At 45.8% G+C, this 21,317-nt stretch overlaps 1 protein-coding gene across 5 annotated transcripts in view; it reads left to right on the forward strand.

Moving 5' to 3' along the window:
* agap1 (ArfGAP with GTPase domain, ankyrin repeat and PH domain 1) overlaps window positions 1-21,317 on the forward strand; it is a 698,786-nt gene that overhangs the window by 584,263 nt on the left and 93,206 nt on the right. For 3 of the 5 annotated variants that reach the window (XM_078228959.1, XM_078228957.1, XM_078228961.1), the window contains one exon: window positions 19,429-19,512. The exons of the other annotated variants lie outside the window; for them this stretch is intronic. In XM_078228959.1, the coding sequence (XP_078085085.1) occupies window positions 19,429-19,512 (84 nt within the window). The remainder of the gene's footprint in view (window positions 1-19,428; window positions 19,513-21,317) is intronic. 5 annotated transcript variants of the gene reach the window in all.

Here is a 21,317-nt window from a genome sequence, read left to right on the forward strand (position 1 = left end):
TGATACAGTGATCCCTAGCTGGGTAGTCTGAAATTGGCACAGTGATCCCCCACTGGGTAGTCTGAAATTGGCACAGTGATCCCCCACTGGGTAGTCTGAAATTGGCACAGTGATCCTTCACTGGGTAGTCTAAAATTGGCACAGTGATCCCCCACTGGGTAGTCTGAAATTGGCACAGTGATCCTTCACTGGGTAGTCTGAAATTGGCACAGTGATCCTTCACTGGGTAGTCTGAAATTGGCACAGTGATCCCTCACTGGATAGCCCAATATTGGCACAGTGATCCCTCGCTGGGTAGCCCAATATTGGCACAGTGATCCTTCACTGGGTAGTCTGAAATTGGCACAGTGATCCCTCACTAGGTAGTCTGAAATTGACACAGTGATCCCCCACTGGGTAGTCCGAAATTGGCACAGTGATCCTTCACTGGGTAGTCCGAACTTGGCACAGCGATCCCTCGCTGGGTAGCCCAATATTGGCACCGTGATCCTTCACTGGGTAGCCCAATATTGGCACAGAGATCACTCGCTGAGTTTCCCGACAATGGCACAGCAATCCCTCGCTGGATAGTCTGACGTTGGCACAGTAAACGCTCGCTGTGTAGTCTGATATTGGCACAGTGATCCCTCGCTGGGTAGCCCAATATTGGCACAGTGATCCCTCGCTGGGTAGCCCAATATTGGCACAGTGATCCCTCGCTGGGTAGCCTATGTGGGAGGATATTGCTACATCGGGCTACACATTTAGGGGCAGCAGCAGGTTCTCTTACCGAAACCAGCAGTACAATCTGCCTTTCGTTTCTGCCCAACATGGTTTAATGACTAACGGGTTGGGCACCATATTTATTGCCAGGCCTCTGCCAGTGTGTTTATATAACTGGCAGCTGGATGATACACAACAGCAGCTCAGATTGACATATTTTTAATTGAATTACGTTTCCCTCCCAAGGGTATTTACCTCACCCGTTCAATTTCTTATCCCTTGACATAAGAAGTCGCAAGCAAGCGACAGCCTACGATAATTGATTATAAGTAAACATATTTTGCTGAGTATTTTAATTATTTTAATTTCAGAAAGAACTTTTAACTAAAGCAATAATGTGAACATTCAATTTAAGGCTGTATCAAGTCTGCCTCTGTAACCTTCTCCTGTCCTACAACTCCCAAGATCTCTGCACTCTTCCAGTCCTGACCTCTTGTTTCCTTTATGGTGGCACAGTGGTTAGCACTGCTGCCTCAAAGTGCCAGGGACCCGGGTTCAATTCCAGCCGTGGGTGACTGCCTGTGTGGAGTTTGCACGTTCTCCCCGTGTCTGCATGGGTTTCCTCCCACAGTCCAAAGATGTGCAGGGTAGGTGGATTGGCCATAGTAGATTGCTGTCCTAAAATAGTTAGATTAGGGGCATTCGTGGGATAAAAACGTGGGCTTACGAGAATCAGGCCTGCGTGGAATGCTCTGTCAGAGAATCGGTGCAGACTTGATGGGCCGAATAGTCTCTTTCTGCACTCTAGAGATTCTATGATTCTAAGGTGCTGCTTAAAACTTACCTCATTGACCAAGCTGTTGCCTAATATTTCCTTCTGTAGCTCTTTGCCAAATCTTGGTCTGATAACACTCCTGTGAGTCTTGGGACCTTTTGCTAGATTAAAGGCTCTATGTAAATGCAAATTATTGTTGTTGTCTTGCATTTTGATGCTTGCAGTGGCATTTCCAATTAGACCACACTGAGAACTGGCAGAGAAATGTTCTAATCTGCAATGTACCTTGTCCTACTGCATTGAGCCGGGCCCTTCAGTTTCCACATGGGCTCTTCTTCATGTCAATAATTGATCATTAGGTCGGCCCAGGTCTCTGCCACCTCGCGTGTTACCGCAGTGTTAGAGCTGAGTGCTCTGAGAACTGATGGAGCCCGATCAATGCAAGGTCCAAAGGGAATATTGGGAACTCTGACATGCCGACTGCTGGGAGTTTTAAACCCTGTCCTTCTGCTGATAAGGGAGCCATTGATTGTAGCATGTCTCTACAGCAAATAATCAGTGAAGATTAAATACTTTGGTGTAGGATATGCCATTTGCTTTTTACAGGAGACAGTACTGGATGTTTCACTCCCGTACACACCAGCCATAACAGCTTGTGTTAACAGGGTAGATCTCTGACTTTGTGTGACAGTCGAAAACAGCAAGCCAGCAGCCACACTTTCTACCTCTGCCGGGTTTTACTTCCATTCAAGTCAGTGGAGGAGATGTACACTGATGTGGCGACTCTCTGTTCCTCATTTCACATCATCACACTCAGTCAAAACCTAGCCCAACCAAAGTTAGCCCATTGCTGCAAGGGTTCAAGTCTTTACCCTGAGGTCCTTGCATAGCACTGCCCAGCATGTCTTTCTGATGTATGCCAAGCTCTGGCAATGGCATAAAACTCACTCACACACACACACACACACACTCGCACATGCTCACACTCACACGCTCTCTCTCTCACACACACACACGCTCTCTCTCACTCGCTCTCACACACACGCTCTCACTCACACACACACACGCTCTCACACACATGCTCTCACACACACGCTCTCACTCACACACACACACACCCCCACACTCTCTCTCACCCACACACTCTCTCACACACTCTCTCACGCACTCTCTCTCACACACACTACTCTCACACACACACTCTCTCTCACACACACTCGCTCACACGCACACACTCTCTCACACGCACACACTCTCTCACACTCTCTCACACACACACACACATTTTCTCACACACACGCACACTCTCTCACACGCACTCTCACACGCACTCTCTCACACGCACACTCTCTCTCACACGCACGCTCTCTCTCACACGCACGCTCTCTCACACGCACGCTCTCTCACACGCACGCTCTCTCACACGCACGCTGTCTCTCACGCACACTCATGCACTCTCACATGCACTCTCTCTCACATGCACTCTCTCTCACACGCGCACTCTCACACGCACTCTCCCTCACACGCACGGTCTCTCAAACGCAGGGTCTCTCAAACGCAGGGTCTCTCACACGCACGGTCTCTCACACGCACGGTCTCTCACACGCACGGTCTCTCACACGCACGGTCTCTCACACGCACGGTCTCGCACATGCACGGTCTCTCACACGCACGGTCTCTCACACGCACGGTCTCTCACACGCACGGTCTCTCACGCACGGTCTCTCAGACGCACGGTCTCTCAGACGCACGGTCTCTCAGACGCACGGTCTCTCACACGCACGGTCTCTCACACGCACGCTCTCCCACACGCACTCTCTCACGCGCTCTCTCTCACGCACGTTCTCACGCGCTCTCTCTCTCACGCGCTCTCTCTCACGCACTGTCTCTCTCACGCACTCTCTCTCACATGCACTCTCTCACATGCACTCTCTCTCACATGCACTCTCTCTCACACGCACTCTCTCTCCCACGCACTCTCTCTCACACGCACTCTCTCTCACACGCACGCTCTCACACGCGCTCTATCTCACACACGCTCTCCAACGTGCACGCTCTCCAACGTGCACGCTCGCACGCACGCTCTCTGGCTTGCACGCACGCTCTCTGGCTTGCACGCACGCTCTCTGGCTCGCACGCACGCTCTCTCGCTCGCACGCACGGGCGCTCTCTCGCTCGCATGCACGCCGCTCTCTCGCACGCACGCACGCTCTCTCACTCGCACACACGCACGCTCTCTCGCTCGCACGCACGCTCTCGCACGCACGCTCTCTCGCTCGCACACACGCTCTCTCGCTCGCACGCACGCTCTCTCGCTCGCACGCACCCTCTCTCGCACGCACGCTCTCTTGCACGCACGCTCTGTCGCTCGCACGCACGCTCTGTCGCTCGCACGCACGCTCTGTCGCTCGCACGCACGCTCTGTCGCTCGCACGCACGCTCTGTCGCTCGCACGCCGCTCTGTCGCTCGCACGCCGCTCTCTCGCACGCTCTCTCGCACGCACGCTCTCTCGCACGCACGCTCTCTCACATGCGCGCTGTCTCACACGCACGCTCTCTCACGCACCCTCTCTCAGCGCTCTCTCGCGCTCTCTCTCTCGCGCTCTCTCTTTCTCGCGCTCTCTCTCTCTCGCGCTCTCTCTCTCTCGCGCTCTCTCTCTCGCGCTCTCTCTCTCGCGCTCTCTCTCTCGCGCTCTCTCTCTCTCGCTCTCTCTCTCTCGCTCTCTCTCTCGCGCTCTCTCTCTCTCGCGCTCTCTCTCTCGCGCTCTCTCTCTCGCGCTCTCTCTCATGCTCTCTCTCGCGTGCTCTCTCTCTCTCGCGCTCTCTCTCTCGCGCGCTCTCTCTCGCGCTCTCTCTCTCTCGCGCTCTCTCTCTCTCGCGCTCTCTCTCTCTCTCGCGCTCTCTCTCTCTCGCGCTCTCTCTCTCTCACGCTCTCTCTCTCGCGCTCTCTCTCTCGCGCTCTCTCTCTCTCGCGCTCTCTCTCTCACGCTCTCTCTCTCATGCTCTCTCTCTCACGCGCTCTCTCTCACGTGCGCTCTCTCTCACGCGCGCTCTCTCTCACGCGCTCGCTCTCTCTCGCGCTCGCTCTCTCTCGCGCTCGCTCTCTCTCGCGCTCGCTCTCTCTCGCGCTCGCTCTCTCTCGCGCTCGCTCTCTCTCGCGCTCGCTCTCTCTCGCGCTCGCTCTCTCTCGCGCTCGCTCTCTCTCGCGCTCGCTCTCTCTCGCGCTCGCTCTCTCTCACGCTCTCTCATGCTCTCTCTGTTACACATACACCGCTCTCTCTCTCTCTCTCTCTCTCTCACACACACACACACACACACACACACTCACACTCTTAAACAAATGAACAGGGATCAAAAGTCAGTCAGGGTTAGCTAATGTCAGGATTTGTATCGGTGCTACTTGCTAGCAAGGACAGCACTTCGGGCATTAGGCCCAGGTCTGGGGCAGAAACGGCTTAGCCTACACTTGGACAGAGCTGGCATCAATATGCTTATTTGGTAGCAAATACCATTAGCTTTCAGAGCGCTGCTCCTTCGTCAGATGGAGTGGAAATGTGCTCTCAAACAGGGCACAAAATCAAGTTACAGAATACTGATTAGAATGCGAATCCCTACAACCAACCAGATCTTAAAGATACAGACAATGTGGGTGGAGGGAGCATTAATGCCCTCCACCCACATTGTCTGTATCTTTAAGATCTGGTTGGCTGTAGGGATTCGCATTCTAATCCGTATTCTGTAACTTGATTTTGTGTCTCTGTGCCCTGTTTGAGAGCACATTTCCACTCCATCTGACGAAGGAGCAGCGCTCTGAAAGCTAATGGTATTTGCTACCAAATAAACCTGTTGGACTTTAACCTGGTGTTGTTAAAACTCTTACTGTGTTCACCCCAGTCCAACGCCGGCATCTCCACATCATCAATATGCTTGCCAGGTGATTTGGTTTAGAAGAGTTTAAATGGTAGGGAATGTGAGAATAAAATAGCTGTTTGGAAGGCAAGTTAAAGTTCAGGTGGGCAGGGAATAAGGAGGTGGACAAGTTGAAAGAGGCTAACCAGGGCAAGCTAGAAATGAAAAGATCTAGATCAGATCAAGGAAATTGCCAAACAAAATCCCGGTGCTTGAAATCACAGTGCAAGAAACAATGTTAGGGATCTGGTGTCACTGACTACAATAGCAAACCAAAATCAACAACTTGAAGGGACACTAAATGTAAAAATTGTGGGACGAGAAACCATTGTTACTGGTTAGATAAGATTGGAATCATGTGAGTAGTCCCACCCAGCTGGACAAAGCTCGAGTGTTTTGGAGCAGAATTTCGTGACCCACAAATGAATTGGTTTACCGTTGCTTACCACAGCCTTTGGATATTGTTTGTACCTTCTGTAAGAACTGTTTCGGCACTGTGGCAAAGGCGTAAAGCACAGAGGTTCAAATGTGAAGTTCCCAGAAAGCTGGGCACGCATTTGGGAGGCGACAACACATTTAGGGACTTTGGAGAGGAAAGTGAGATTGGAGACAGGGTGGCATTTGGCATGAGCAGAGGAGGCCAAGGGTTCTTTTTTTTTTGAGGAGAGTGGTGAGGAGGAGAGGTTTGGAAGGCAGGAAGGGAGATGAGATCAATTTAGTTGAGAGAGGGTTGAGCAATAATAATAGATTTTTTAAAATGGCAAAAACTAAAACACAGCTGTAAGCTGGCTCAGGATTCGAATCATACATTCTCAGACATGGAATCTATTGCACGCCACTAGGCCATTCGGCCCACCTCCTGTTGGTTGGTGTTTATACTCCAGAACTAATTACTTTTCCTCATCCTGTCCCGATGTAGATATCAAACTTCCCCTTAAATGCATTAGCTCTATTCACCTCAATCACTCCGCATGGTAGCAAATTCACATTCTCACCACCCTCCTAATGCTTTACTCGAAGAGTTACTGTTTATCTTGTATTGGTACCCCCTTGTTCTGGATCTACCCATAGGTGGAAACTGTTTCTCCGCATCCACACTGTCGAAAACCTCCTTTGTTTTAAAGATTGCAATCGGGTCTCCTCTTGGCTTTCTCTTTTCCAGAGAAAAGAGCCACTGCTTGCTCAATCTTTCCTGATGATTGCTTCCTCAGAATTTTGGTAACATCTATGTTTCTCTGTATTTACTCCAATGCTTCAATGTTGTTTTTGTCATGGGAGACCAAAACTACACACACTGCTCTAAATGCAGTCTAACTGAGTGGAGTTTTCATATTCTCCCGTGCCTGCGTGGGTTTACTCCAGGTGCTCCGGTTTCTTCCCACAGTCCAAAAGACGTGCTGGTTTGATGCATTAACCGTGCTAAACTGTCCCAAGATGTGTAGGTTAAATGGATTAGCCATGGGAAATGTATGGGGTTATGGGTACAGGGCGGGGGTAAAATAGTCTATCAGAGAGTCGGTGCAGACCCAATGGGCTGAATGGCCTCTTCTGCACTGTAGGAATTCTATGATTCTAACCAGGGTTATAAGCAAATGTAAAATCATCTCCCTGATTTTGTAATCAAGAACAATAAGAAGGGAGATACAGAGAAGCTGAAACAGTATTAATTTGAGACAATATTGCATTAGAGCAGAAGAATTTAAAAGAAAAATGGTCGAAACAGAATGCTTTTAGACTAAACAGGAATAGCAAGAGTTTGCTCACATTACTGTGGACATGTTATACAGTTGAAAGGAAATTGAGGATGAATTAGCAAGAAATTAAAGAAGTATGCATTAACGAGAGAGACTGGAGGAGATGGTGGCCCAATGGTGACCCAGAGGCCCAGACTAATGCTCCAAACACATGGGTTCAACACCACCATGGCAATAAAAAAAATTAAAAGCTATTGAATTGAAAGCTAGTCTCAGGAATGGCAACCATGAAATGTCTGGAATTGTAAGTCTAATTGTGACCATGAAACCATCATCAATCCGAAACAAAAACCCAACTGGCTTTTTGTCAGCTACTATTCTTTACAGAAGGAATATTTTTAAAAATTCATTCGTAGGAAATAGGCATCACTGGCTAGGCCAGCATTTACTGTCCATCCCTAATTGCCCTCGAGAAGATGGTGGTGAGCTGCCTTCTTGAACTGTTGCAGTCCTTTGGGTTGTAGGCATAGCTGCAGTGCTGAATGGTTTGATACAGCTGAATAGATTGCTAGACCATTTCAGAGGGCATTTAAGAGTCAACCACATTGCTGTGGGGTGGAGTCACACTTGGACCAGATCAGATAAGGATAGCAGATGAGCATTAATAATCCAGATGGGTTTTTACAGCAGGGCTCACGGTGACACAGTGGTTAGCACTGCTGCCTCACAGCGCCAGGGACCCAGGTTCAAATCCAGCCTCGGGTCACTGTCTGTGTGGAGTTTGCGCATTCTCCCCGTGTCTGCATGGGTTTCCTCCAGGTGCTCCGGTTTCCTCCCACAGCTGTGTGTGTTAGGTTGATTGGCCAGGCTAAATTGCCCCTTAGTGACAGGAAGACTAGTAGAGTAAATATGTGGGGTTACGGGGATTGGGCCTGGGTGGGATTGTTGTCGGTGTAGGTTTGATGGTCCGAATGGCCTCCTGCACTGTAGGGATTCTATGACTTATTGACAGTGGGTTCATGACTTTTAATTCCAGACGTATATTGGATTCAAATGCAAATTCCACAATCAATCCCGAGAACATTACCGAGATTACTAGTCCAGTGAGAATACCACTATGCCAACACTTCCTGTTATCAAATCTGCCATTCTGACCCAGTCTGGCCTACATGTGAGGCCAGACTCCCAGCAATGTGGTTGATTCCTAATTGCCTTCTGAACTGGCTGTGTAAGGGCAATTAGAGGTGGCCAATTAATACTGGCCTTGCCAGTGACACCCATATTCCACTAAAGAATAAATAATAAAAAGATCCTTGATTCAAAAATAAACTGGGATGGCGGAAATGTTTATGATCAAATTGGGTAGATTTTTTTAATGGAAAATCAAAAGATTAATCAAATGTGAATCCAAAAAAGAGAGTATTAGTGCGTACAGGATGGATAATAAAAATGAAAGACAGGACAAATATAAAGTACGTAAAGTAAGGTACAAAGAAAGTTATTCAAATAGCTAAGAGGGAGTTTGAGAAGAACTACCTTTTAAAAAATCAGCGAAATAGCAGGACTTCCTATAGAAATATTCATAGCAACTGGATAATTAAACTAGGGGATTGTCCCTAAGAGAGAAAGGTGGCAGGTTTGGTGCTGAAGGATTGCCTAAGATAATAACTGAGTACTTTGCCTTACTTTTCACAGAGAGATGAACATTGGCATTGCAGAACCATCAGGAACAGAGATTCTGAGTCTAGTTTGCAAAAATTATTTGGAAAGGAGAAGGGTTGGCAAAATGTGACAACCCTCTTCAAAAACGGAGACAAGCCAGGGAATTACAGGCCAGTTAGTCTCATTAAAGTTGTTAGCCAACTAGCAGACTCTGTCATATTACCAAGCACTCGGAAAAACATGAGCTAATCATTACCCTTCAGCATGGATTTTGCAAGGGTAAGATCATAGAATCTTACAGTGCAGAAGGCCATTAGGCCCATCGTACCTGTGCCAACTCTTTGAAAGAGCAGTCCAATAAGTCCCACTCCCCTGCTTTTTGCCACGTAGCTGTGCAGATTTTCTCCTCTTCAACCACTTATACAATTTCCTTTTCAAAGTTACTTTGAAACTGTTTCAGGCATCCTATTTTTATTCATACACGGGATGTGATTTTCGCTGACATCCCCTAATGGGTGGCACAGTGGTTAGCACTGCTGTCTCACAGCGCCAGGGACCCGGGTTCGATTCCTAGCTTGGGTCACTGTCTGTGTGGAATCTGCACGTTCTCCCCGTGTCTGCGTGGGTTTCCTCCCACAGTCCGAAAGACATGCTGGTTAGGTGCATTGGCCATGGTAAATTCTCCCTCAGTGTACCCAAACAGGCGCCAGAGTGTGGCGACTAGGGGATTTTCACAGTAACTTCATTGCAGTGTTAATGTAAGCCTACTTGCGACACTAATAAATAAACTCTAACCAATATTATTAAGTGGCTTACTATACAGTTTCAGAGGACAGTGAAGAGTCAACCTCATTGCTGTGGATGTGGTGTCATATATAGCCCAGAATAGATTAAGATCCCTGCCCTAACCCACATCAGAGAACCAGTTGGGTTTTACGTTAATTTGGCTGCCTTCAGAAATTCATCACAATGGCTTGACAGTTCCATGACAGCATGCTCACACGTGTCCTGGATGATGGAGAATCTTCTGACCCATTCCCAGTCACTAATGGAGTTAAACAGGACCAACCCCCTTCAGCATATTTCCTCCACCATGATCTCCAATGGCTCCTACAAAGGTGATCCTGGCGTCAAATTCAGATATTGTGTGGACAGGAAGCTGCTCGATCTGAGGTGACTCCAGGCAAAGGCCGAGGTCTCCAAGGACATAACAGCATGATTTCCTGTTTGCCAATGGCTCGCTGCCAGCCCGGAGCTGGACATGCAGTGTAGCATGAACTTGTTCTCCAATGCACGTGCCTTATATTAGCATGAAGAAAACTGACACAATCTAGCTGGCTGTTCCAGGAAGACCCTATCACAGGCTTCAGTCATGAACAGAACCTGTCAGCAGTGGATAGAATTATAGAATCATTACAGTGCAAAAGACAAGCCACGGAATTAGCCCATCAAGTCTGCACCGACTTCCTGACAGAGTATCTTGCCCAAGCCCTCTTCCACATCCTATCCTATCCTAATCCCGCGCATTCACCATGACTAATCCATCTAACCTACACACCTTGAGATATTAAGGGACAATTTAGCCTGGCCAATCCAGCTATCTGCACATCTTTGGACTGTGGGAGGAAACCAGAGCACCCGGAGGAACCCAATGCAGACATGGGGAGAACATGCACACAGGCAGTCACCCGATGTTGGAATCGAACCCGAGTCCCTGGAGCTGTGAGGCAGCAGTGTAACCACTGTGTCACCATGCCGCCATTACAAATAGGCTCATCTATCTCGGCAGCACACTCTCTTGAGCTGGCAATAGTGGGGATGAGACACATGCAAGAATTGTCAGGGCCAACAACAGACTTTGAACACGAGTCTGGGAATGAAGATGAGTAAGTCTGCCTACCAAACTGAAAGTCGATACAGCAATAGTCCTGCCCATTCTGCTCTACTCATCTGACACTTGATCACTAGTCCAATAACATAACCATGATGCTATATTGCATCCTTTCCAAGCAATGTGTTTTCAAAAATGTATTTTTTAAAATAAATTCCTCAACTCATGATCAATCTTATAAAATGTTTTGACTAAATAGCAAGACAAGTAAAATAAATGTGTAGAAACATCGGAAAATGAGGAGACAAATCAGCCCTTCTAGTCTATTCCACCTCATTGAGATCATGGCTGATCTGCAACCTAACTCTATCAACCTGCCTTTGACCCTTAATTTCTTATGGTCATATAAATCTATCAGTCTCTGATCTAAAACTAACTATCGATTGACCATCTTGCAGAGGAGAGTTCCACACCCTTTGCTGTGTAGAACTGTTTCCTAACTTCATGCTTGAAAAGTTGGGCTCTAATTGTTGGCCTTTGCTCCTCTAGTCCTAGACTTCCTGACTGGCGGAAATAGTTTCTCTTTTCCTACCCTATCAGTTCCCTTTTACATCCTGAAAGCTTCAATCAAATCATCCCTCGACCTACTAAGTTCCAGGGAATAGATCTCCCTGGTGCTTGCATAATTTCCTTAAAATCTAACCCTCAGAGTCCTGGTATTATTCCAATAAATCTACAGTGCTGTCCCTCCAATGCAGAAGATGTGTACAGGAATTTTTTAAAACTCATCTGATAAGATATCACGCAAGGGATTTATGGCAAAGATGGACTGAAAGAGAATATGGCCACATGAGGAGAAAAAGTATTCAGTGGGTAAAAAGCAAAGACCGGGAATTATCCAGATAGCGGAATTTCCCTTCCTGTGATCTAAGGAGTCAGTGGTGAACATAACCACCTCCCCGATACGTGCTGCCCTGCAGCTATTTCACATTCTAAGGAGCGTTAATTGGCTGGTAATGGGACTTCTGCCTATCGTTCAAACGAGATCCTGCTTCAGAGAGCTTCTGGCCAATCTGATTAGCCGTCAGCAGCGCCAGAAGCTGCAACGGGCAGGACTGGGACTGCAAGCAGTCTAAATCCCAAGAGGCCAGGCTCAGGTAGGTATTGGGTTCTCGGGAAAGGAAGGGAAGGTGAGGCCTAGGGAGGGGGTGAGTAGAGTGGGGGAGAATGTTGGTGGAGAGAGCAGGATAGAGGGAGGAGACACCCACAGTGGCCTGTAAGCAGTTGATGGAGGTTCCCTTCCAGTCCGGCCTGAACAGAGTCACATTTCAGCCCCCTCCCTGAATTCCATGTTAAAGCCTCCCCTCCCCTCCCCCCCTACAAACCTTCCGGTGGAGAACATACGATTCCACCCAAACAGTAGATAGATGGAAATGGAAGTTTCTTGCACTAGAAAATATTTAGTTCCACGTCTCTCAGAAGTATCTCTTGATGAATTTCTTTTATGTGATAAAAGACATTCACAATCTGCCCATGTGCGAAGGCGGTTTTGCCCCATTGGTGTAGACAGATTGTAGAGCAATGAAAGATGGAGAATCAATGCACTGAGTGGAATTCCTATCAGTTTATTTTGTTGGCTCACCCTTTTTCCACCAAATGGATGTTTTATTAAAAGACTTGGCTGTGATATTCCAACAATCAAATAACCTGCCAAGGCACACTGATTAGACTCACATGAAGGATTAGGCAGTTCAGCAAGATACTGGCGGGCAGCCAGTGGAGGTGGAATTGTGCCTAAATATCAGTGACCACCCTCCAGAGAGGCAGGCAGAAAATGAAAGTGACAGTAAGAAATGTGAACTGTGTTTATATTTTGTAGCTTAACAGGAAGCAGACATACATTTTTTTTCTCCAATGCTGCCTTCTGGTCCCTGAGTGTACCCTCCTTTGGGATGAATGCAGGTGCACAATGCAGCCATGTTTCTCTTCCTGCCTTAGACCACTACAGGCAATGGAAGAGGCTGGCAACTATTGAGTGCGGGAACCAATAGTCCCATTACTATTCATCTGTGCAGGGAAAAGATCTGAATCCAAAGGAATTTGTTTTTATTCTATTCCAATGCTTGAAGGTAAATTCTGCCAACACTTTGGCACTTGCCAAAATTATTCATGGGCAAGCTGGCAAGGTGAGCGTTGGCAAAAATCCCACCTTCAGTGGCGGGGGATCATTGTGCATGGTTTTGGTGCTTCCGAAGCTTTATTTGCATGTCCATGTTCCAGTAGGAATCCTGGCTTCATTCCTTTTACCCAACCTTGCCCGGCTAAGGCCAACAGAAGTCACCTCACTATTGCCCAGGGCTGACCTCGCTGTTGATCCTGGTCAGACCTCTTCATTCCTCCACTGAACGCTTATTTATGACCTATCCGTATGCTCACTGTACTGCAGTGTGTATTGATTTCACGATTCTTGTCTTCCATTCCATGCCCTTACCCCACTCTATCTCATGGATCTCCAGCCGTAAGTAGCTGCCAGATCATTCTCTTCAGTCACTGGTGTCTGCAACGCTGAGGCACCTCCACATCACCATCCATCTATCTGTTTTCCAAGGCTCCCTCTTTGCCATTGCATTTGCCTCTGCAACCTTTCTGTGCCCTGTTCCTTCCTGCTCAATGTCCATTCTTATCGTCTCTAATGGAGAGGTGCCTTTAATTCTTTATGGACTATAGTTAATTACTTACATATGTCCATCGTCCAAATCTCTCTTAGCTCATGGCTACATCAATGTATACTAGATTTTCTATGGCTTACTATAAAACTGCCTATCACCAGTTTTATAGTAAGCAACTCAACAGTTACAACTTACTGTAGTGTATTTGACCTATGGAAATATCCCAGGAGCATAATCAAGCAGCGTCTGACACTGTGCCACCTAAGGATATGCTACAACAAGCTTGGTCAAAGAAGTAGGATTTGAACAATAACTCAAAAGATTTTACAGGCATAAAAAGAGCTCTGAAAAGTGACATCCAGGAAAGGCCATTTGACCAGAGCTGAAAAGCTGCAGAGATCTCTGTAGACAGCAAAGTGGCAGGTAGCAGAAAAAGGGATCGAGCCAGGCATAATTGGGTGAAGGGCCTTACAGAGCGGTTGCGGATGAGTTGAAATGGATATGTGAGGATGGCACAAGATAGTTGAGGGTGACTAACCATGAGAGCAGCTCGCCTGGTAGGAGTAACCACTAGTAGCAGCAGTAAAGGAGGAGAGAGGTAGTGAGGTGGAGAAATTTAGGGAGTGAGAGCAGAATCGAGCAACATTTGACATCATGGCATATAAGGATACGCTGCAACAAGCTTGATTGAAAAGATAGGGTTTCAGCAATAATTTAAAAGAAGGAAGCGAGGTGAAGAAGTTTAGGGAGGGAATTTCACATCACCATGCTTCTTTGGAATTAGATAGAGAATAATACAGCATCAAAAAAGGTTGTACGACCCATCATGACTTTGTAGGCTCTTTGAAATAGCCATCTAATTAATCCCAACTTTTTCTCAATAATCCTGTAAAACCTTTCTATTCAAGTGTTTATCTAGTTCTTGTTTGGAAGTTTCTATTGAAACTGTTTCCACTGCCCTTTCGGACAGTGCCCTCCAGATCATGCAACTCACTGGATAAAAATACTTCCCCTTGTTTTGCTTGGTTCTTTCACCATCTTAAATCTGTGTCCTGTGGTTACTGATCCACCTGCCTTTGGAAATGTTTCTCCTTGTTTATTCAAATCAAAATCCTTCTTGATTTTGAACTCTTCTATCAAATCTCTGCTGAACCTGCTCCATTCTCAGTCGAACATTCTCAGCTTCTCTTGCCTCCTCATATAACTCAAGCCCCTCATCCCTTTCTAGTCAATCCCTCCCACACCTCCTTTAAGGTCTTAGTATCTGTCCTGAAGTATGGTGCCCAGAATTGAACACAATACTCCAGCTAAGTCCTAACCATGCATGCTTGGCAATACCATTATAGAAACACCAAATGGTAGAGCATAGACTATTTGGCCCATTATGTTGATGCAGGCTCTTTGAAGGGGTTTTATCAAAGATTTGATTTGATTTATTAATGTCACATGTATTGGTATACAGTGAAAAGTATTGTTTCTTGCGCAGTATATAGACAAAACATACCATCCATAGAGAAGGAAAGGAGAGAGTGTAGAATGTAGCGTTACAGTCATAGCTAGGGTGTAGAGAAAGATCAACTTAGTGTGAGGTAGGTCCATTCAAAAGTCTGATGGCAGCAGGGAAGAAGCTTTTCTTGAGTCCGTTGATACATGACCTCAGACTTTTGTATCTTTTTCCCGATAGAAGATGGGAGTACGTCCAGGATGCGTGGGGTCCTTAATCATGCTGGCTGCTTTTCCGAGGCAGCAGAGTCAATGGATGGGAGGCTGGTTAGAGTGATGGGCTGGGCTACCTTCACTATCCTTTGTAGTGTCTTGTGATCTTGGCAGAGCAGGAGCCATACCAAGCTGTGATACAACCAGAAAGAATGCTTTCTATGGTGCATCTGGTGAGAGTCGTAGCTGACATGCCAAATTTCTTTAGTCTTCTGAGAAAGTAGAGGCGTTGGTGGGTTTTATTAACTATAGTGTCGGCATGGGGGGACCAGAACAGGTTGTTGATCAGGACACCTAAAAACCTGAAGCTTCTTAGCTTTTATGCTCTTTTTATAAAGCTCAGGATCCTATGTCTTTTTTTAACAGCTTCTCACCATATCGTCCTGTCACATTTGTGTGCATACTCTCCCAGGCTTCTATTCCAACATCCCATTTTAACATTGTGCTGCCCTATTTTTCAAAATAGCGCTGCAGGATTGAGAGGATGGGTGGGGTCCATGGTTTGACATCTCATTGAAAGTTAACTAGCACCTCTGACAGTGTGGCACTCCCTTAGTACTGCACTGGACGCGTCAGCCTGGACTACATTCCCAAGTCTCCAGGGTGGGACGTAAACCCCCAACCTTCTGACTTAGGGGCACGAGTGCTTTCGGCTGAGCCACTGATTGGAGAGGTTAACTTGTGTAACCCTGCTTCAGGCACTGGGATAATACATTTCTCACTGGCACACATGCTAAACTCCTACTCCTGATCTCCCACATTTGTTGCACTTGCAGGATCTTTGGAAGGAGGTGTAGGAATGATAAACTCAAGCAGAAATATTCAGAAAGGTAAAATTAAAAGGTGAATGAACTAAATTCACAGGTGGTGAAGGAAAGATGCATGTCAAATGCAAAGATTAAAATTTAAAGCTAACTTCCAAGCATGAAAGTGTGCAATCTGTCACAGGACTGACATTATACGATGACAGTCTGTCAAATTGAGAACTCTTTATGTTTTTTTCATTTTAAATAAAAACATGTTTGCATTGATAACAAAAGGCCACCTCATTTCCCACTGGCATACTGGAACTGTCACCAGCTGCCCATCACGACACATGTTTGGATGTCGCGCTAGCTTTGTGCTTCTCAGAACATGGTCACGAGTGCTCAGCAAGTGTAGCCTCCTGTGGCTTTGACAAAAAGGCTTTGCAATTCTGTCCCATTGAAACTGCCCACATGGCTGGTTAGCTTGCCACTAAGGGCGAGTCATTCAGTTCCATCCAAGTGACCCGCTACTCACTGAAAATGTCCAGCGTGGCTTTTTCTGCAAACAGACTTGAATAAATACAGTGTGAAATTGATTTGGGTTTAAAGCATAATTGCGGTTGTATTACGGGGTCTATGGATCTTATCCAGCAGCAGAAGATAATGAACATTCTAGAATTGTGGCAAGGCGTAGTTGATTTAGTACTTTGCAATGCAAAATAGCCTTGAGCTTTTAAATCCTGTAGTCTCCATATCCTTTGCAGCCTTTTCAGTACATATATTCTGTTCCTTAACATCATTTTCTAAGAATGACCGTTAAAATTAAAGAAGCTTAAAAAGAAACACTTTTGTAACTCCACCCTCTGGGTGATCTCCCTATGCCATGCATCTTTCCTAACTAGGAAGTCTGATTGACCTATCACATAGCTGGCCACTTGGAGGCACTGATGAGTGGCCAACCATAGTACTCCAGGCCTCTGATTTTTCCCCCTCTTTGTGAGGGAGACTTTATGATTCCCTCAATGTTAACCTGTAACTGACTCTGTGAACTCTGTGTGTAAGGGATGAGGGCACATTCTAAAGATACGTACTCAGTGAGGTGAAGCAGTAGGTACAGACCCAAGACATGCCCCACCTGCCAGGACCTAATAGCAGCACTTACTCAGGCTCAGCAGTGGCAAGCACCCACTTGGACCAAGGTACTGGAGAGCTGCCAATGTTCATAGCCACCATAGCCCACTATGAGTGAGTACTTCAAGAAGAGTTGGGAACAAGACTGGAGAAGCAAGTAATTGAAGAAATGCATCGGGAGTTGTCTTCAAGCACGACTGAGGGATTGTTGTACTCTGAGATGTTGTATTTAGGGTAATACGTTTAACCAAGAATCCATCTGCCCTCTTGGATGGCCGTAAGATCCGACAGCACTATTTTGAAGAACAGGGACAAGGGAATTCAACCAGGTGTTCAGGCCAATATTTATCCCTCATTATGCCTAAAAACTGATGATCTGGTCATTGTGGGATCTTACTGTGTGCAAATTGACTGCTGTATTTCCTACATTACAGCAGTGACTACATTTCAAAACTACTTTGACGTGGCTTGAGGCTGTGAAAGTCTTCCTTCCGTATGTCCAGCCATCCGTCCTTCCTTCTTTCCCTCTCCTCTGTCCTTCTTTCCTTCCATCTGTCCATCCTTCCCTTCCTTCTTTCCAGGCATGTTTTCCATATCGAAGGATGTTGAAAGGTTACGGTCAACAGGTTTGCTGCTCCTGTCTAACTTCAAGGGTGCTGGCTTGTGACTTTTTGACTGAGAGTCACACCAGAGTGTCCTTGGCACCCTTGTCTGTAAGTGCCCAATTGCTTCACCAGCTCCACTTGTACCCAGTCACCCATACAACCACCCTCTGAGTGAGAACAGAAAGTAGTGTGCTCAGTTACTACCTCAACCATTCCTCCATCCTCCATAAAAAACATTTCCTTTCTCATCACTTAACTTAAAGCCTTAAACTTTAAACAACCTTAACTGTTCTCTAACTATTCTTTTAGTGTTTAAGGAATCCTTGCAGCCGCTATTCCTAGTCTTTTTCATACTTCATCTTTCTGACTTTCCTTTGCTTCCCTTCGTAATTTTTTTGGCTTGACTTAATTTTTTGTATTGGTTGCTCTCTGTTATCAGTTACCTCTTCCTGTGTCGCATTTTAATTTCTGTACAGGTTCGAGGAACTCCAACTTTTGCTGCCTCACATTTACTCCTTGTGGGGACGAGTCTAAACTCTACCCTAATTATCTCCTCCCTGAATATTTTCTGTTGCTCCCTTCCTGATTTTCTGGACTAGCTTCCGTTTTTTTAAAAAATCTCTTTGAAAAGCTTTTTTCCCCAGTTAAGCACCTCTATCTTTAAGTTTTTCCTTTCCTCCTCATTTTTCTATGTTCCCTTCGTTATGTTTTGGTCGCTGTTTCTTATATTCTTCCCTCAATTTTTATGTTAACTGCATGCCTCATTTCATTTCCAGAGCTAGATTCAGCTTAAATCACTTGTTGGGTTTGCAGCTAAAATGATCTAGAAAGCAGTCCAAGTCATACTGCAGATCCCCTCCCATCATTGTCATTTAGAACACTCTTATCCCAATTTACCTTTGGATAATTATTTACCCATCATTGTGCCCTGTTGCCTCCTGCGTTCATGTCTAATTTGTCTATATATCTTTTCTTCTCTGTCCTTTGCAATGCTTGGCCTGTGATATGCTCCCAATGGATTTACCAGAATGGTACCAAGGATAAGGAATTTCAGTTACATGGAATCATAGAATCACGACAGTGCAGAAGGAGGCCATTTGGCCCATCGAGTCTGACCCGACCACAATTCCCACAATCCTCATTTACCTTGCTAATCCCTTGACATTAGGGTCAATTTAGCATGGCCAATCAAACTAACCCGCACATCTTTGGACTGCGGGAGGAAACCCACGCAGACATGGGCAGAAAGTGCAGACTCCACACAGACAGTGACCAAGGCCGGAATTGAACCTGGGTCTCTGGTGCTGTGAGGCAGCAGTGCTAGCCACTGCGCCATCGTGCTGCCCCTGAAGCTGGGCCTACTCCTGCTTCTAGTTTCTGTGTTTCTATGTCAACAGCTTTAGAATAGGAGGCTGGAGAGAAATAATTTTCTGAAGTATTTTGTTGAGTTTCTTTGGTAATCGCTTAAGTTGCATTGAATAGAAATTGCCCTGTTTATGTAGCATGGGTTTCAACTGTTGGACATCAATGCTTTATGGTAAATGCGACATTTTGAATTTTGTTGAGAAAAGTGTTGTTATTTTTGACTGAACTATTTCAAATATCTAGACCATGATATGGATATGAATATGTATGTGACTGCTCCAACCTGCCGGAAGTACATTGAGAGGCTGAAAAGTCACAGTGGGCTGCAGTTTACTGCCTTCACCTGTGTAGGCACTGCCTCTGTTCCAAGCATGTCATTGTCTTTCCACTAAAGATCCTGGTTTGGAGAAGCTGAAACAGGGCAATTCAGTGTCCTCGCTCCTGTTTACAGCGTGAGATTTAACAAGCCCCGCTTCCCCCCGCCCCGCATCCCCCAGCTAGTTGTCTACTTTCTCACTGTGAGTTTGACGTCTCTCTCTCTCTCTCTTTCTCTCTCTCTCTCTCTCTCTCTCTCACTCCCCCTCTCCCTTTTGTCTTCTTCTCCCCCTGCTCTCTGGACGCAGCCAAACGTAAAGCATGGAAACTAAATCGCGTAGGTAGCTTGCGAAACATATACAGCAGCAGCAGCGCCAGCACCAACACAGAAGGTAATGAATTCAAGAGGAACACCAACTTAAAAAACTGATCACCCAACTGAAATTGGTACTCGCTTGCCTGGAGCCTGCTTGCCTGCTAGTGCGAGCTTTTACTTTGTTTGTGTTTTTGTTTTTATTAAACTGCTTCATTTATGTCATACATGTTCCTTTTTTCTTTACTTAAATTCTGACCTTTCCTCTAGCTGTGGAATAGTGATGTTTAAATTACTTGAGAAACCCATTTCCCATTCTCCCCACCCCTCACCCCCCCCACCCCCGTTTTTTTTGTACATGTTGGCATTCGATGTAATATTTTTCAAGTTATTGCAGTTTAAGGTGCAAGTAGCAGGTGTAATGATCTGTGGCAAAATACAATCGTGTGCTGTGACATTTAAGTACAGTATTTAATTTGTTTTGTGAAACATTGCCTGTAATGCTCTTTGTAGCTGGCCTCCAATCCCGAGCTAGTGCATGCTAGGTCATTTGCATGTTCAGGTGCTTTATAGTCAGTGCCTGTTATTCTATACTGCTGAAGGTCACCCAAGTCAAAGTTCATAAATTGACTTGAAACGCTTTCAGCAAAGGCGGCAATCACATGTTTGTTTAATAGAAGATTGAATTTTTTCATTTGTACACGGAAATTATAAATTAGTTTCTTTTCCTTATACAAAATGTCAGGAGGTCAATTTATTCAAACTGCCCAAAATCCATTTCAAGGCCTTTTAATACATGTAGCCCTGAAATTGTATATGATACACAGAATGCAAAGCTGGTCACATTCCAGTAAGTCGGTTGTAATGGGTAATGTTGTCACTTTTAAGTAGAAGGCGAGTGGGTCAGATAATCTAGCCACATTACTTACAGATCCCCTTCTCTGTTTTAATTTAATCATTTCCTGATTGTTTGTGTTTTTTCCTGAGAATGTTATTTTTTAAATGTGTGCGATTCCGTCACATAAGGCCCTCAGTCTGTGCGCTTTTTAAAATATATATATGTAAGCCACAAAGCTTTGTGTATTTGCTTTTGCATTTCAAATTGAGATTTTCATAGCTGTCTAAATAATTGATTCTGGTTTGCTGGAGAAATATTTTATTATGTAATACAGCTCCTCTTTTATCACCAATTGGCAGATGAATAAACGATTGAATCTGTATTGTAAAGTGTGGAGTCAGCTACAAGTGATTGAGGCTCCCGTTGACAACTGTGCTCCCAGCAAAATTTCAAAGGCCATTCCACGCTCAGGCATTTGCTCAAATAAAAAAGCATTACTGCGTTACAAATGGTTAGAGAATTTCTGCGTTCGTAATCACTGCAAACATTTGAGCAGAAATATTTCCCAGTTCTGACATTTCACTGCTATCTAATGAACTTTTACATTTTGACAGTAGATCTGTTGCCTCATCCTGTTATACAAGCAGCACTGGTGGCAACAGGTTGGATTATGTGGGACTTCCACAGCACAGAAATAGGCCATTCAGCCCAACTCCTGTTACTTCATTTCGCAACCCCCCCACCCTACCCCCCCCCAAACACCATCACCATAGAAAGCATTCATTCTGGTTGTATCACAGCTTGGTATGGCTCCTGCTCTACCCAAGACCACAAGAAACTACAAAGGGTCAAGCAAACCAACCTCCCATCCATTGACTCTGTCTACACTTCCCGCTGCCCCAGAAATGCAGCCAGCATAATTACGGGCCACACGCACCCCGGACATACTCTTTTCCACCTTCTTCTGTCGGGAAAAGATACAATAGTCTGAGCTCATGTACCAACCAACTCAAGAACAGCTTCTTCCCTGCTTTGTCTCTATAGCA

This window comes from Mustelus asterias, chromosome 14 (genome assembly GCF_964213995.1).
Source record: "Mustelus asterias chromosome 14, sMusAst1.hap1.1, whole genome shotgun sequence".
NCBI lineage: Eukaryota > Metazoa > Chordata > Chondrichthyes > Carcharhiniformes > Triakidae > Mustelus > Mustelus asterias.